Below are 16,936 nucleotides of genomic sequence, written 5' to 3'. Positions count from 1 at the left end.
ATTAATATAAACGAAAATGTTCTTCATCTTTCTTCTTCTATTATTTGAAATGTCATATATATTCTACTCCTTCTTCCGACTTATAAAAAAATAACATTAGTGATTAAACAAATTATTTTATAATAATAAAAAGAAAAAGAGGAAAAATAAATGAAAATTAATTATAATATATTTTATATGAAATTATATATGTGATCTACTTCATTATATTTCATTATTTTACTTTTTTTTAAATTTAATCTCAGAACTTATAGAACAAATTTATCTTTTAAGTATACAAAAAAAATGTATTGTGATGCGGATGATTCAACTCATAGTTTATTTGTTATTTATGTGCAAAAAAAAAAAAAATTTTAAAGGAAAAATATATAACCATAAAATTATATTAATTCACTACATTTCTTCACACTAAATAAAGATACATTTATTCATAATTAAAAAGATTAATCATACATTTTTTAATTACTTCATAAAATAGTAAATAAGACTAAAATAACATAAAAAAGAGTCCAGACTATTTTTTTTGTAATTAAAAATATACGTTGATACATATATCATTAAAATTATATATGATGGGCTTTTATATGCTTGTATCAAGTTACATATATTTTTTAAAAATTACTGTTATATATAGAAATATATATATTACAATATATAATTAAACTAAAAAAATATTTTAAAATAAAATATGAATAACATTAAAACATTCAAATTTAGAAAAAATATAAAAGTCTAACTTTTTACACTTCAGAATCAAAAAACCCTGACAGCTGTATATTTACCCATTAAATATATGGTATTAGAGATATGCTTGTTATTTTGGTTTACAAATTATGAAATGATAAATATTAGTTCTTATAATGGACTACTTTGCCAACAAAAGGATATGCTGTATTATGTAAAACACTTTTTATATGTATTAACTTTTCATATTTTTCTGTTTTTCTCTCGATACGAAAAAGCCATACTAAAACTATAAGCCATAATATAAATAATGGTGAAAGAACTTTAAATAAATATGCATCAGTTACAGTTAACCCCTTAAGAATAGCATATAACGCAGCAGCTGCTACTCCAACTATTACATGGAAGATAACTAAAGCAAAAAATATATCACCTTTTCTTTGTATACATTTTCTTAAATACTTAAAATCAGCATTTGCAGCTTTCCTAACTTCCTTTACATAATTATTTTTTCTCATTATACTTTTATAAAAATATGTGTTTTCTGCATTGCTTTCACGATATTTATTCTTCTTAGGTTTCCCATAACCTAAGATAATATTTAATGAACTTTTAATTGGTTTTTTATTTTTTTCTATGGTGCCCTTTTTATTTTTAGACGTATCTGTTTTTTCATATGTTCTAATATTTGATTTATCTCCTTTCATGCATACAATATTAGAACACCTCTTGTTTTTACGTTCTAATAGTAATCGATAAATTCTAGTATCTAATGTTCTATAAACCTTGTGATTATGATCCAAATAATTATAAAAGGTACACTAAAAAGACAAATATTCATGATTTAAAGAAATAAATAATTCCTTTGTAATAAAAAATAGTAATAAAAATAATAAAATAAAAAACTGTATAATAAAATTATCTTTAATTAATAATATAATACCTCTTCATTATTAAAATGATATATCCAATTTAAAAGGATAAAAGTCACAATATTGATAAAAAAGAATAATATAGTCCTTTGTTTCATGATGTAGATTTTTGATATAGTAATATAACTTGTTAAAACAAAATTAATAATAATATAATATTATTTTAATTACAAGGATACTATATCTTTTATTATTTTTTTTCCCTAAAAAATTAATAATATATATATAAGAATAATGTATTTTACAACATATAAAATGTTAGAAAACTCTAATATTTTATTATTAAATTTTAAACTTAATGTATCTTTTAAAAAATTTTTATTCATCAGAATAACTTTATTTGAATTCATTTATAAATATATAAAATATATAATTTAATAATTTCATATTATACAATAATTAAATAATTATTTTATTAACCCTTTTCAAAAAAAAAAATAAAAAAAATATACATATGGTTTATTCATATTTGAAAATATTGAGATAAAATTAATATGTAATGTACAAAATGTAGATAATACTATATTATATATAGTGAGAAAACGATTTCCAATTTAAATGGAGTGTTCCTACTAATAACTCCTTTTTGATAAATATTATGTTTCCGAACAAATAATTACTATTGTTAAAAAAATATAAATTATAATAACAACAAAATAATAGTAATAAAAACAAAAGAAAAATCATTTTTTCGAATTTTGTGTTAGGTTAATTATACAAATTGCACATTTAATTATTTATTATATATATAAAAAATCATATTTAAAGGATAATGCATGACATAAAAAAAATAAATATTTTGAAGGAAAATAAAATATAGCTTTTTTATTTCTATTGTAAATTTGAATATTACAATTTCTAATTAATCTTTATTTATATCATTATTTGCTAAGCGAGAAATGCTAAAATTCATCTATTACATATACTGTTTTTAATAAAATTTATTCTTTTAGTACAGTTAACAAAATAAAGAAAAATAAAAAAAAATGATATTTAAAATTGAAATTCGCATAAAAACCTTGCATAACATAGTATCATATTATAGTTATTTCGAATTAAATATATTTATATTATATACATGCTGTTATATGTACATAACATATAAAAAAAATAATAATATTACCCTCTAAAATATATGATTTAGTAATTTTAATCCTAATAAATTTTGAAAAAAAAAATCATATTTTGTTTATTTATTTACAAATACATTGTATTATTGATATGTTTTAGAAATTATAGCTTAATAAATTTTAAATAATATTTTGATAAAAATATCTTTAAGGGTAATATTATTCTCCGTATACATATTAATATTACCTATAATTATATAAGAGACAAAAAATAATAAGTTAAAAAAATATTAATTCCAAAGTAAATACTATAATTTAACGTTGAATACTCTTGTTTTTTCCCCCTTAAAATATTATATTTCTAAAGAAAAATCTTAAAAATAAAAAAAAAGCAGAATTTTGAAGAAAATAACATTATTGTATTTATATTGATTTAAGAAAATATCACAGTCAGCCTGATATTTCTAATACTGCTTGTTTAGTTAGTTTTCATTTTTCGTACATTTTTTTCATATCACTTTTTTTCTCTCATTTAATACTTCTGTATATGTTATAGTTTAATGTATTTAAAATTTTATAAAAATCAACGCATATAAATTATTATATAAATTATGAAAAATAAATATACTATATAATAAAATAATACTGAGCATTTTCTTATAAATAGAATTTTTCGTTTCAGCAACATTCACTGTTTGTAAACATTTTTTTGTGCCACTTTTTCAAAAAATTATTATTCATTTCTCATGATTATTAATGTTTTTTCTAAATTAAGACATCTTACACAAATAGTATAATTTCCTTGGAATATGTTTAACTATTTTCTCATTAATTATATATATAAGTGCGTTATGTTCTTATATAAATATATATTAATAAACTTTACATTATTCTCCTGTTATATATTAAATATGCTTAATTAATGACGCTATTAATACTTAATAATTAAAAATAAAAAATGTTAAATATAAAATAATATTATATTTCAATTTTCAAATATTTTCATATTTATACTAGCTGTATATTATTTTATGTAAAAAATATAAAATATTCATTCAAATGTTGAACCTTTTTTGGAATATAAAACATTGTTTCTATGTTATCAATATAATTTACATAAAGAAATTTATGTTTTTTCTCCTTTGAATAAGAACAAAAAAGTTTAAAATTTTTTCCTTTCTATAAGTTAACTTATAAATGTTTTTTTTTTTTGCTATATTTAGAAAATCTACACTATTGAATTAATATATAATACCTTTTTATATATACATAAATATGTAACTAATTGTATAAGAGCCATATAAATAATGTTCTGTACAAAATGGAAAAAATTCTTGTTCTCAGTTGTAAAATATGAAAAAAGTATATGGTACTTATAAATTTTATAAACATATACAAAAGTGTAAGGTTCTTATGTATGTTATGGTGTCATGTAAAACTACTAAATTTCAGTGTAATTTTCTTCCTAAAAGGACATCAGTAGATTATTTACTAATACAAGAAGAAAAAGCTTCCGATTCCACTAAATATACCTTTACCTCTTTATTTCCAATATTAATTTTACTACTTAGAGCATTACTTTATATATTTTTTCTTTTTAACACTATAAATTATTATACTCAAGAATATAAATGATCTTATAAAATTTCTGTAATCTATCATAACAATGAATTTCTATATTAATACCGTTTCATTTATAAACAGTTAATATGTTTTATACTAGTTTAATTCATTTAAACATATACTTTTGTTCCCAATAAAAAAATATAAATAGATGATAAAAAGTTTTATAAAATATCAGTTATTTTGATAGTAGCAGACTCTATACAACATATCATTCTTTACAAAATTCTAACTCAAAAAAGTTCTAAAGAAAATATGTTTGAACATATAATAAACATTTATAAGCAACTTAATTTTAGTATATTTTAAAAAAATATAAAAAAATAAAAATTATAGAATAATTTTATTTAATAATAATATTGTAATTATAATAGAATATAAGTGACTATGATTCTTAAAGAACTGTTAAAAGTTTAAATATAAAGACTTGAGTTAACTAGTTTAATAAAGTAAAAAAAAATTAAAAAATTAAAACACAAGAATTTTATGCAAAATTATTAACTGAAAAGTTGACACACAGAAAATATAAGAAGAGTTAATTTTAATTTGATGTCCAACTTTAATATTATTGTTAAACACACATATATTTGGAATACGTAGAAATTCTTATGAAAGGAAAACTAATATAATATCTATAAATGGGAATGTAAAAGAAAGGAACACTCAATAATTGAATAATGGTAATGATATCAGCAGATGTAAAGGATAAACAGAATTACCATTAGATTAACAAAAACTTTGTAATAATAAAAATATTTTATTACTTAATATATGCATAAACTTACATAATAGAAAACGTAGTTTTATGAATAATAAGTATGTTATGGAAAAACTTATGGAACACGTATTTTGAAACATCAATGCTATAATCATAGAATTTGGTATTAAATGAATTAAAGACTCATCCATTGTTTTAGTATAACGATTAAATTATATTAATTAAAAATGAAAAATATTGTCACGTTATGCAATAAGTTAATGTAAATAAATACAATTTAATTCATTAATAGTGAAATCAAATATAATGTCAAATTCCCATTATACTATTATGTTACTATATATTTATTAGAATAACTAATAAAATACTCATAAAATTAAAACATATTTATAAGATAAAATATATATTTATTAGTTTTCTAATATACGTCATTACTTTAAGTTTTCCTCCACTCTTGTAAAATGAAGATTATTATAAACATTAGTAATAAATATTATGAACTATAAATTTAAATACGTAAGTTCCTTTTTATAATAACATATATCACAAATACTAAATTGTTCCTTTGTGCTTATTAAAAAAGAAAAAATTATAATTTCCTTTTTAAAGAAATTAAATAAGTTAATTAGAATTAATAATACACATTTTTTTTGCTGCATCCTGTAGTAATTTTTAAATATATATATTTCAGTTCTATTTGGTTCATTTAGTATGAAATATTCATATATTAATCATATCTATATTAATGATAAATATTATTTTTTAAAATCAAAAATTTAATAGTATTTTCATGGTACTATGAACTAATATTCAATTACTCATATGATTATTTATTAATTTTTTACTACTTTTAATCGCATTAATAAATTTCAGTAACGCAAGTAAATTTCATTATATATTAAAACAAAATAATGAGAAATGCAACAACAGAAAAAACAAAAAAAAAATATTCATATATTTAATAAACAGTTATAAAAATAATATTCATATATATATTATAAATATAAAAAGAAAAATATTCATATATTTATAAAACAATAAAAAAAAAGGGAAAGAAAAATAAATATATGATCATATAAATATTTTAATGTAATTAAAGTTAAGTTATTTTAATATTGTTTTAAACATTTAAAAAAATCATTTTTTGTTTTATGCTAATGGGTACGTACCCACTATTATATGGTATTTATATTGTATTCTTATAATATATATAACATATTTGAATACAAGAATTTAAATATATAATATATCAAAAAAGGATAAATTGTTTTTACGTACGTTTTACGCATATATAATTATTTATCAAAATCTATTTTAAAGAAATAGGATACAATATAACGGATTAAAAGGAAAAGAAAGGAGAGATTAAAAAACCAAAAAATTATACTACAATAAATTAAAAAGTTACAAATAAATAAAAACAATATTTTCCTAATATAATAGATATATTAAGGATGAATTAAATAACACAATTACGTAGATGAATTAATTATGTACAGCAATTTATTATTAATATATATATATATATTTTTTTAGTTTATTCATTATTCCCCAACTCTTAACTACTTATTTCAAATAAACAATTAATATTAGTAATAATATATTTAAATTATAATAGAATTACCTATTCTATTGGTGGACCTTTTAAAATGTTCTGTAATATTATTTACTGATTCTTGTACCATAAATCATTTAAAATAATGCATTAACTTTTTTATTTTTAACTGCAAAATGACATTTATTAATATTTTCAAAAAGGTATATTAATATATTTATTAAATTCAGAAATATTGAATAAAATATATAACATATATTTAATCAATTTATTAGAATATATCTCTGAATATTTAAGGAAAAATTTTTATGAAGCTTCCATAATTCTTGCATAATTTAATGAAGTACTTTATTCAATATACTTCAAGTTATAATAATGATATGTTTCATTACAAAATTATAGTTTATTTTACTTTTTTTTAAACTTATAGTATTATTAAATTTTATTCAAGTATATCTTCTTATTCTTTCATTTTTTCAATGATTGGACTAACATATATATATTTATTAATATAACAATAGTAAATTTTATTAACTGAAATTTAGTCTAAAAAAAATGATTAACATAAAAAATTTATAATAGGCATATACGAAATTATATATACATATATATAATAAATTAAGTTAATTAAAAAGTAAACCATGGTGTTATTTATAAAATAATTAATTAACTATTAGAAAATTCATATATATATATATATATATAATATATATATATATATATATATATATATATATAATATTAAAATTCATAGTTACATTTAATACGAAGTATATTATATAAGTATAGGAACAAATTATTATACTATATATATTGCTAATTTTTCTCTATAATACAGCGTACTAACAGTAAAAAACTATTACAACATAGTCCATAAAGATATAGTCGTTTATAGAAAAAGAAAATTAAGGAAAGTAACAAAATAAAAAGGAAATATATTAGCCTTAATAATAATGACATATTTTATAGATTATCTATTTTCCTAAAGACAGAAGAATAACAAGAGTAATTTACATTAATATTGGCCATTTTAACTACATATTTACGTCTTTATAAAAAAGAAATAAAGGAAAAAATTCAATACATAATTTAATGATATATTTTCAGAATAAATTTAACATTACTTGTTGATGTAACATATATGTAACTTTTTATTGTTAGTTATTTGATTTATTCTTTATAAATACTATATTAATTTTATGCACGGATATAAAATTAGTTGCGATTTAGTATCGTTGTATGATTAGGTTACATAGTCAGTTGTGATATATTTATTTATGTTAAAAAAATATGAGAAGCATATAATTTAAACAACAATCCATTCAATTATTTTATAGTTCACATAAAATTTTCTAAGTAATTCATAATTTTATAAATTTTTTTTATTAAGATATATTAATTTTAAATTAAGCTATTCATAAAAGATATAAATTAATAATTTTATTTCGTGCTGTTATTTACAACAAACCAAAGTATTAATATAAAGTCACAATGGATGAATGTTTATCCTTGGTAATATACTTTGCTTTTCCATATGATTAAATTTATTCATAAATTATTCATTTATGACAGAAAATGTGGTAATAAAACTAACATAAAAATTAATACTTAAATAATTCTTGATAATTCCCTTAAATCTAGCCAGGGGAAGTTCGAGGTTACACCTTTTTCAGATACACTTCAGTTCCACATTTTAGAAAGATTACAAAACATATAATAAGTAAAACGAGTTCCTTAGTTAACGAGAAAGTAAAAAGCAAATTTAGAGAAAAATGCAATGATTTGGCTAATTATCTAATTCAGAATAAAACTACACCATGATATTATGATAAAGTAATTTGGGAAAGAGCATTATTCAGTTGGGCAAAACCTCACTATTCAAAGCTAAATAAGCATGGAGGATGCCCTGTGATTATGGAAAAAAAAGATTTAGAACTTCTAAATTTAAAATATGAAGTGGAAGATTTCTGTGAAGAACAAAAAATTAAAGAGCCAAAAATACCGTGCTTTAAAAAGGGACGTATCAATGAAAATAATTGCAATGAAGAATGTGCAAGTAAAATTAAAGAATATAATTCATGGATTAATAGCAAAAAGATGCATTTTAATGATAAAAGAAATCTTATCTTGCAAAATTGCAAAAATCAGCCAACTTATTTTCCAACAAAACAATGCAACATACTAGGGACTACTATATTTAAAACACTTCCTGAATGCAAAATTATGCATTTAATCTCACCGTTAGAATCAGAATCTAAAGAAATAACAAATGATATACAGGAAGAAAATCAAAATACAGTGAGTGTTCCGTCTACTGAGGGAAATACAATAAAAGAAATTGTAAAAATTTCTCCAGTAGATCAAACTCAATCTGAACAAAGAACTACAGTAGATCAAGATGTTCAACGGGTATCACACTCTGAACTTCAAGAACCGTTATCAACAGGACTTTCACATACACCACAAAACACTAGAGAAGCACATGACGTACAAACTGAACAGGATGCAAATTCAAAAACACCATCACAACCTGAATCTAAAAGTCCAATATCACCAGGTTCTGATACATTGCAGCATCTAATTTCTCAAGTGCCAGGAGCAACTGATTCTGCCAAAACTGGTTCTTCATACTCTGAAGCATTAGATCCTTCCTCATCTTCTGTTAAATATAATGGACACCCTAAACTTCGAGGTACCGTTAATGCTACTTATTCTTCTATTTTTCAAATATCTACGTGTAACATATATATTTAAAATACAATTACAGTTCCAGAAGGACATATAATAATCTCATATATAACTCCTGCTCTAATAAGCATCCTATGCATTATTGTATTTTCCCTTTTTATTAAGTCAAAATTAAAAATAAACACTAAAAATAATATAAACATTTTATTACTTTAGTAATTTATTAAATAAAAAAATTTTTTTTTACAGTATGCTTTAATAGAAATGTTTAAAAAAAAAAAAAAGATAAGAAGGAGGCACATGAAATTTCTGAGACTACTAGTACCTTCATTTTCTAGCAATAAAAGTGAACTTTTTACAGATGATCGTTTAGAACACCCAATATATGATGATGAAGAAATCATAAAAAAAATTAAAATAAATGAACTTAAAAAAAATGTATACTTATCAAAACTAGCAAAAGACAGATCCAGAACCATAATAGAAGTACATATGGAAGTACTCGAAGAATGCAGAAATGAAGAATGGGAAAAAAACAAAGAGGAATTCTTAAAAATATGCATAGATGAGTTCACAAAAAAGGAATATAATGCCTATCCTAATTTAACACATGATGATTTAATAATAGAAATTATAAAATGTAGCAATGATATTACAAAACAAAATATTCTATGGAATAAATGGATAGAAAGACATAGAAATATTTCTGAAAAATTGAAAAAAGTGCATTGGATTAATAATTTGAAAAATGAATGGAAAAAAGAACTAGCTTATATGCATGAAATGAAAGTATTAAATATAAAATCTTCTAATGAAAATCACAAAGTTCGATTTTTAAAAAGAGAAAAAGATATATGGAAGCAATGGATATCAAAAAAGGGTCCTACTATAGAACAGTATTTGGAACAGGACTTGTATAAAGAATTGGAAGCTGATTTGTATAAAATGCCAGAAGAATGTGTAAATGAAGATACCAAAAATTATGTATCACTAATAAATGTAGAAGAATTACAGTATAATGAAAATTATGAAGAATTATGTGAATACATAAAAAAAAAATTACTAACAAAGCTTTGCATCCTCGCGCTTATGATAGTATTAGAAGAATGTAAAAAAGAAGTGAACTTTGAACATAGGGAATCATATTTGGATAGTTCCATAAATGAATCGAAGATGGAAGAATATTCAGATAAAAAACAAGAAATTATAGAAAATACAATATAATATAACAGCAATAATTTAGAAAATACACAAAATGAGAAATTCCATACTCACATAGGGAATGACAGTTTCAGGAATGAGATAATGGACTGGATTAGAGAAGATGGCCTATACGCAAATTCTATAGTTTATAATGAAACAGTAGAAAAATCCGATGAAATAGTAGAAAAACAGTTTTTATAAATTAACACGTATACATGCATGATATATTTAAGAGAAAAATATTTTTTCCAAGGAAATATATTATTTAAATTTTGTAAGGTCTGAAGGAAAAAAAGACTAATAATGTAAATTAATGAATAATATAACACAAAAAATTAAGAGGAAAATATGAAATTAGGAATACAGGTGTTTAAAATATATTCCATCTATATGTTGTTTTTTTTATTTCTGCAATAATATCCATTAGAAATTTATATTAATATTCTATTAAGCAAAACTAGTCATATTTTATTATATATTAAAAAAAAGGAAAATAAAAAAATAAAGTTAAAATTTCCAGAAAATATTAAACTTGAAAGAACGAAAAATTTTGAATAATAAAAAACAGTAAATTAAATAAATTCATATACTGTCTTTGAATTAATATACTATTAACACATAAATTTATATAATCATATTTTATTCCATTAAAAATTATTGTACAATTTTTTCCACATTTCGAAAGTTACTTATTTGTATTTTTTTAAACATTTACATTATTTGATATATTCAAGTTGTAATTAATATAAAAGATTGCATAATAAGAAAAACAGAATATTTTGAAAGATAGAAACCATAATGAAAATGTATATATAATTTATATAATTATATATATTATAGAACAAATATACTTTATACCTAGTGAAATTATGCTGGACTGTTATGAGTTAATTGATTCTCTCAAATTAAGAGTGTTTATTTATTATGTATTTGTAACTATTTATCTCTTATATAGATCAGTAATTCTTTTTAATAATTTATGTCTAGTTAAAATGAAAATTTATTTCTAAAAATTCTCTCTCTTAATAAAGAATTTAAATTTCTTTTAAACCAAATATTGTAACGTAAATGAAATATCTTCACACATATTTATATATACTGATAACAATATGTAGTTTTTCTTGGTTTATAAAAATTTTTTTAAAATAAATTTAAAAAATCAATGAAATTATTAAAGTAACCAAAAGAGGATAATAATGAAATTATGCAGAATATATCCATTTTTACATTAATCTGTATTTATTAATCACTTTTAAAAAAGATATAAACCTATAAATAAAAAAAATTCTTATAGTTTTTCTATTTATTTTTTTTTTCTATATTATAATTTATTAATATTTTCATGCAATCAAAGAAATAATGTATAAATAGAGAAAAATATATAAATTAAAGAGTTCTGAATCCATATGTTTCAATATTACCTTAAAATAAGGTGCAAATGAAACAGAATAAAATTATTTTATAGGAATTTCAAAAGATATCATAAATTTTTATTTTTTTCCTTTCAATTAAATATCTATTTTTATTATGTTATATTAATAAAAAATTGTTTAACCCTTTCTTTTTGAGTATTCAATTGAATTTACAAATTTTGACCTTGAATTCTTTTTTTTTTAGCTTTTTTGTACTTACAGAATAATATTTTTTTTTAATAGTTAGTTAAAAAGATTATTATTTTTTTTTATTTTTTGTATTATTTTACAAATTATATGTATTATATATATATTTATAAAATAAACCAATAATATATCTATTTGTTTATATATTAAATCCACTTTAATACATAACTATTTTTTATTTCTTCCATGTATCATGAAAATAGATAAATTCCAAAATTTTACTTACTGTTTTGTATTAAGTAAAAATTAAAATAACTATACTCTTTGTATTATTTGGATAATAACTTTAATGAGTAATAATATAAATTAATAAAATAAAAAATATCTTTTTTCTGATTTAATTATATTAAGTACAAGTAAGTAATACAATGCTAAAAGAAATATAAATTTATCTTTGTAATATAATATCCTTATGACATATAAAACAAATATATTATGATATATTAATAATATTTTATTAAGAAAATAATTATTTTTATTTACTATTAATACTAACATTATCCATGTTTTAATAATTTTTAATGAATTCAATGGAAATTAAATATTCTTATTTTATATTACAAATAATAAAGATATATTTCTCCGAAGTATATCAGTTTAATATAATTAAGGCGCTTTTCAAAAAATACTTTTATGTTTTATAATATGAGATATATATCACTTATTTAAATAATATTGAGTATACATTACAGGAATATTAATATGTACGTTGTCTTTTATTTTATTTATTTGTTATGTAAACTTGATTTTTTAACTATAATCTTATAAACATGTTCTAAGAGTATAAAATATATATTAAATATGAGATATTATAAAAGCATATTAATATACATAAACTCATGAACATATTTATAATTTAATATAAAAGTTAAATAAGAAAAACTTAATGTAGTGAAATATGTAACGCTTATTAATAACTATTTTACTTTATTAAGTGTATCATTTATGTAAAAATAAAAAAAAAGTATATTAATATAATAAATAAAAAATATAAAACAAAAACCAAAGAATATTCTTCGTAAAATAATTTTAATATATAATTATTTTAACGATTATAATAATTGTGCCCCTATATTAACTGTACATTGTTCATGAAGAATAAGACAATTAATTCCATATGTTAAATGATAATAATAAAAAAAAATTGTTTTTTTTCATTTTTTCATTTTTTTAAAACACATTTGATTATATGTTAAATATATTAATAAAATTAATAAATAACTTATAATTCATATATTATAGTAAATATATATAATAGTAAACTTTTTAGAACAATAAATTATATAAAAAAAAGAATAAATAATTTAATAATATTTTCTAAGTGCCTTGAATTAAATGTTATTGTGATGTTAAGCACATCTAATTTATAATATTGATAAATAAAATAGCAGTGACATATACATAAGTGCAAAATATTACTATATTAAACTTCGAAACTAATTAATTATATATTGAAATAAAAACTCGTGTCGTAAAAAAGATTACTAATAGTATGTATACTCTATAGATTATAATGATAAATTTTGATTGACATATTAATCTATATTTTTGTTATGCTACATGTACAAATGAATTCAATAATAAGTTTTTAGTAAAGCAATTAAGATAAATATTATATTATTTTGCATTTTATTTTTAATACATAATAATAATTATTCTATAGTATAAACATATTTACTTTTTCTGCATACATTTATATATCGAATATAAATATATATATTATCCCATTATGAAGGTTCTAAAGAAGTAAGAAAAACTTTAACTTCTGTATATAATACAATGAAGAGAATTAGCAGATTATTTTAAAATTATACGATATAGTGCATTCATAGAATATTATATTTATAATTAAAATAAATTTTTTGAGGATGTATATTTTTCGTTTAACAAATAAATGCCTATTTTCATATACTATACTTCTTTTTAGCTAAATATCTTTTTTTATTTAGTTAAAATTAAATTTTAGTAATATTCGTGAAGTTCAGTTTATTGACTAATATATATGTTATTGATACTTATAATAAATATTAAATTAAATAATATGAATGGTATTATTTTAATAATTAAAAAATTGTAATAAAATAAAAGAGAAAATTATATATCATATAAATACTTAATATTTAATTATTTATAATATTTTTAAAGACCCAAATAGATTCCTAAACATATATTACAGTATAATAAGAAATTCACATGAATATGTACTAAAATTAATTTATTTTTTTGTATAAAATATAATTAGAATTACATAAGCTTCATATTAATAAAAATATAGAAAAGAATATTTTTCTCTATAATTATTTTTTAGTTACTATAAAGTGATCCTTTTTTTCAAATTATTATATTTTCAATTAAAGGATTTAATTTATAGTGTACTAAGCTTATTAAGTTATTTTAATATTATCAAAATATAAAGAGAAAATTTTACTTAGTTATGTTTTAAAATTCTATGTATGAAAAAAAAAAATACGTCACATATAAACATTATATATTTATTTTTACTTATACTAAAATTAACATGATGCCAATTTAATTATTTCCAATTTTGTCACATATGCTTATATATAATGGCATCCGGAGCTCCAGGAGAAAATGTAATAACTATTTTTAAGTTATAATAATTATATGTATTATTCTATTAAAGAATCCTCCATTCCAGTAATGATATAGAAATATATTCTATGAAATTATGTTTTTGCACACTTAAATATTAAAATCGTACTTTTTTTCTTTTCAGGAAACTTCCGTGACATTATTTCTTAAATATAAAAAGGAATTTGAAACAGTTATCCAAGATATTCTGAATAAAAGGGGTGGAGAAAATCCTGGAAGGAAATGTGCTCTAATCGAGCAAGATAAACCTAATTTTACTACACCATGTCAAGAGGTTGGTAGATATTTAATTGAAATAAAGGAACTTCATAAATCTGATAACCTCGGTCGTTGTAATTACTTGAATTATAGGATAAATTCAGATGTAAATTATAGTAAGGATCCCGGCTGGTTTGCGAAGTATAATATTTTCTCTTCCCAATTAGATAATATATGTGAGAATTATATAAAAAAAATTGAACCTGATATTTTAGACAAACTTAAAGGATTATACAGATATTATGAGTATTTTAATAAATATGAAGGTCAAGAAAGTGATTCTGGTGGTAGCATTTGCAATAATATTAAAAGACTTTATAGCTTTTATAACGATAATTACAAAGAATGTCAAAAAAAAACGAATGACCCTTTTTGTGATGAGTTAATCAATTTTAAGAATGCATATGATGATAAAATGAATAAATTCACTCCATGCGAAGGTTTACCACAAACGTTACCACCTAAAGAAGAAGTAGATTACTTATTTTTTCCCATTTTAACAACAGCTATCGTATTACTAATGTCTTTCACTATATTTTTTTTATATAAGGTTAATAAGAATTATACTTAAAATTAATAATAATTTATCACATATAGAATAATTTATTTTCACAAAAATTATAAGCATATAGAAATTATATTTTCAAATAAATATACATATATTTTGATGTAGTTTACTCCACTGAAATCTTGGACATATAATCGTTTACGAAAAAAAAAAATTATTGAACTTAACAAATTTCAAGAAGAATCGAGAGAATCCTTACAAAACCTTCATGAAGAAGTAAATAGAAACTATGAAGGAAGTTCTCATAATATATCCTATCAACCTCAAGGAGATACTTGATGTAAAATTAACCGTTTATATTATTTTCAATAGAAAATAAAATGCTTAGTGATATATATGTTACACTTATGTACAAATTCATTAAAAAGCAATGTAAACGATAAATAAAGAAATGAATATATGTCTATAAAAATTATTCAAAAAAAAAGATATAATAAATACGATGCTATTTTTAAAATTAGTAGTAGAAAATTCCATTTAAACGAGATTCCCCTTAGAATGAAATATAAATAATTTTAAAACTTAAGCATATAACACAATATGATAAAGCAAAAGTGGATATCCTTATATAACAATATGAGGTAGCGTTTATTTTCTTAGTATTACAGAAGAAAAAACAACATAAGTAACAACACCAATAATAATATTATATAAATAAAAAATGTAAAATCTTGGAATAAAAACGTTAATCAAAATATAAAGCACATATCTACATTTTCTTTATAACTTTATTCAAAATTTTTATTATTTGTCCACTTTCAATTTAATATAACTAAAAATGTTACACATTATGTAACAGTTTTAACGTTTTTTTTCTTCTATTGATATATATTATATGTGATATTGTTGACAGGGTATTTATGATTGGCGCTAAGGCAGATGAATTCTAATTTTAATTGAATTCAAATGGGAAAAATCCTAACCATTATTTTATAATTCATAAATATGTTCTGCTCTAGCATTATTCTTATTGTTATTTTACTGCAATAATACCTTATTCTATACATAACATACATATGATTAAAAAAATTGATATATGATAAATAATAAAAATAGTGTAACTACATTATAAATTTTTTGATAAAGTAAATTTTAATAATAACAAATAGTATTTAAATGACTATGTTTCGTTTTTATTTTCTCCATATAAAAAGAAAAATTCAACAAATATTCCCATAAATATAATAGCAAGTAACATGTTTATGTTTATAGATTCTGAGAAATAGAAATGTAATTCTTATTTTATTGAGTTTCCAGATAGAATCCATTTCCATATTTTCTACACAATTTATTATCTATACATTCATATAAAAATAACAATTTAGAAAAGGAGGATTTAATTTCTCATTACAAGAAATTTTTAGGCACCATGGTAATTCGTTAATTGTAAACTTCATGTACGCAC

General features: G+C 19.8%; 3 protein-coding genes across 3 annotated transcripts; 2 read left to right on the top strand and 1 right to left on the bottom strand.

Annotated features, from left to right (window-relative positions):
• Positions 1 to 848: 848 nt before the first annotated feature.
• PmUG01_00047800 (Plasmodium exported protein, unknown function) lies at positions 849 to 1,714 on the bottom strand (the record flags this gene model as incomplete). The annotated part of the gene is made up of 2 exons (XM_029003855.1): positions 849 to 1,505; positions 1,676 to 1,714. The coding sequence occupies 2 exons, from the start codon at positions 1,712 to 1,714 to the stop codon at positions 849 to 851; spliced, it is 696 nt and encodes a 231-aa protein (XP_028859015.1).
• A 6,782-nt stretch (positions 1,715 to 8,496) lies between these two features.
• On the top strand, positions 8,497 to 10,494 carry PmUG01_00047600 (STP1 protein; the record flags this gene model as incomplete). Its single annotated transcript, XM_029003844.1, has 2 exons — positions 8,497 to 9,279; positions 9,520 to 10,494. 2 exons carry the CDS (start codon positions 8,497 to 8,499, stop codon positions 10,492 to 10,494), a joined length of 1,758 nt encoding a protein of 585 aa, XP_028859014.1.
• A 4,165-nt stretch (positions 10,495 to 14,659) lies between these two features.
• PmUG01_00047500 (PIR protein) lies at positions 14,660 to 15,810 on the top strand (the record flags this gene model as incomplete). Its single annotated transcript, XM_029003833.1, has 3 exons — positions 14,660 to 14,686; positions 14,830 to 15,513; positions 15,637 to 15,810. The coding sequence occupies 3 exons, from the start codon at positions 14,660 to 14,662 to the stop codon at positions 15,808 to 15,810; spliced, it is 885 nt and encodes a 294-aa protein (XP_028859013.1).
• Between the last annotated feature and the right edge of the window lie 1,126 nt (positions 15,811 to 16,936).

Source organism: Plasmodium malariae (assembly GCF_900090045.1).
Source record: "Plasmodium malariae genome assembly, contig: PmUG01_00_25, whole genome shotgun sequence".
In the NCBI taxonomy this organism is placed as follows: Eukaryota; Apicomplexa; class Aconoidasida; order Haemosporida; family Plasmodiidae; genus Plasmodium; species Plasmodium malariae.
Note: the sequence above shows the minus strand (reverse complement) of the source record. Positions and strands in the feature narration are given on the sequence as shown.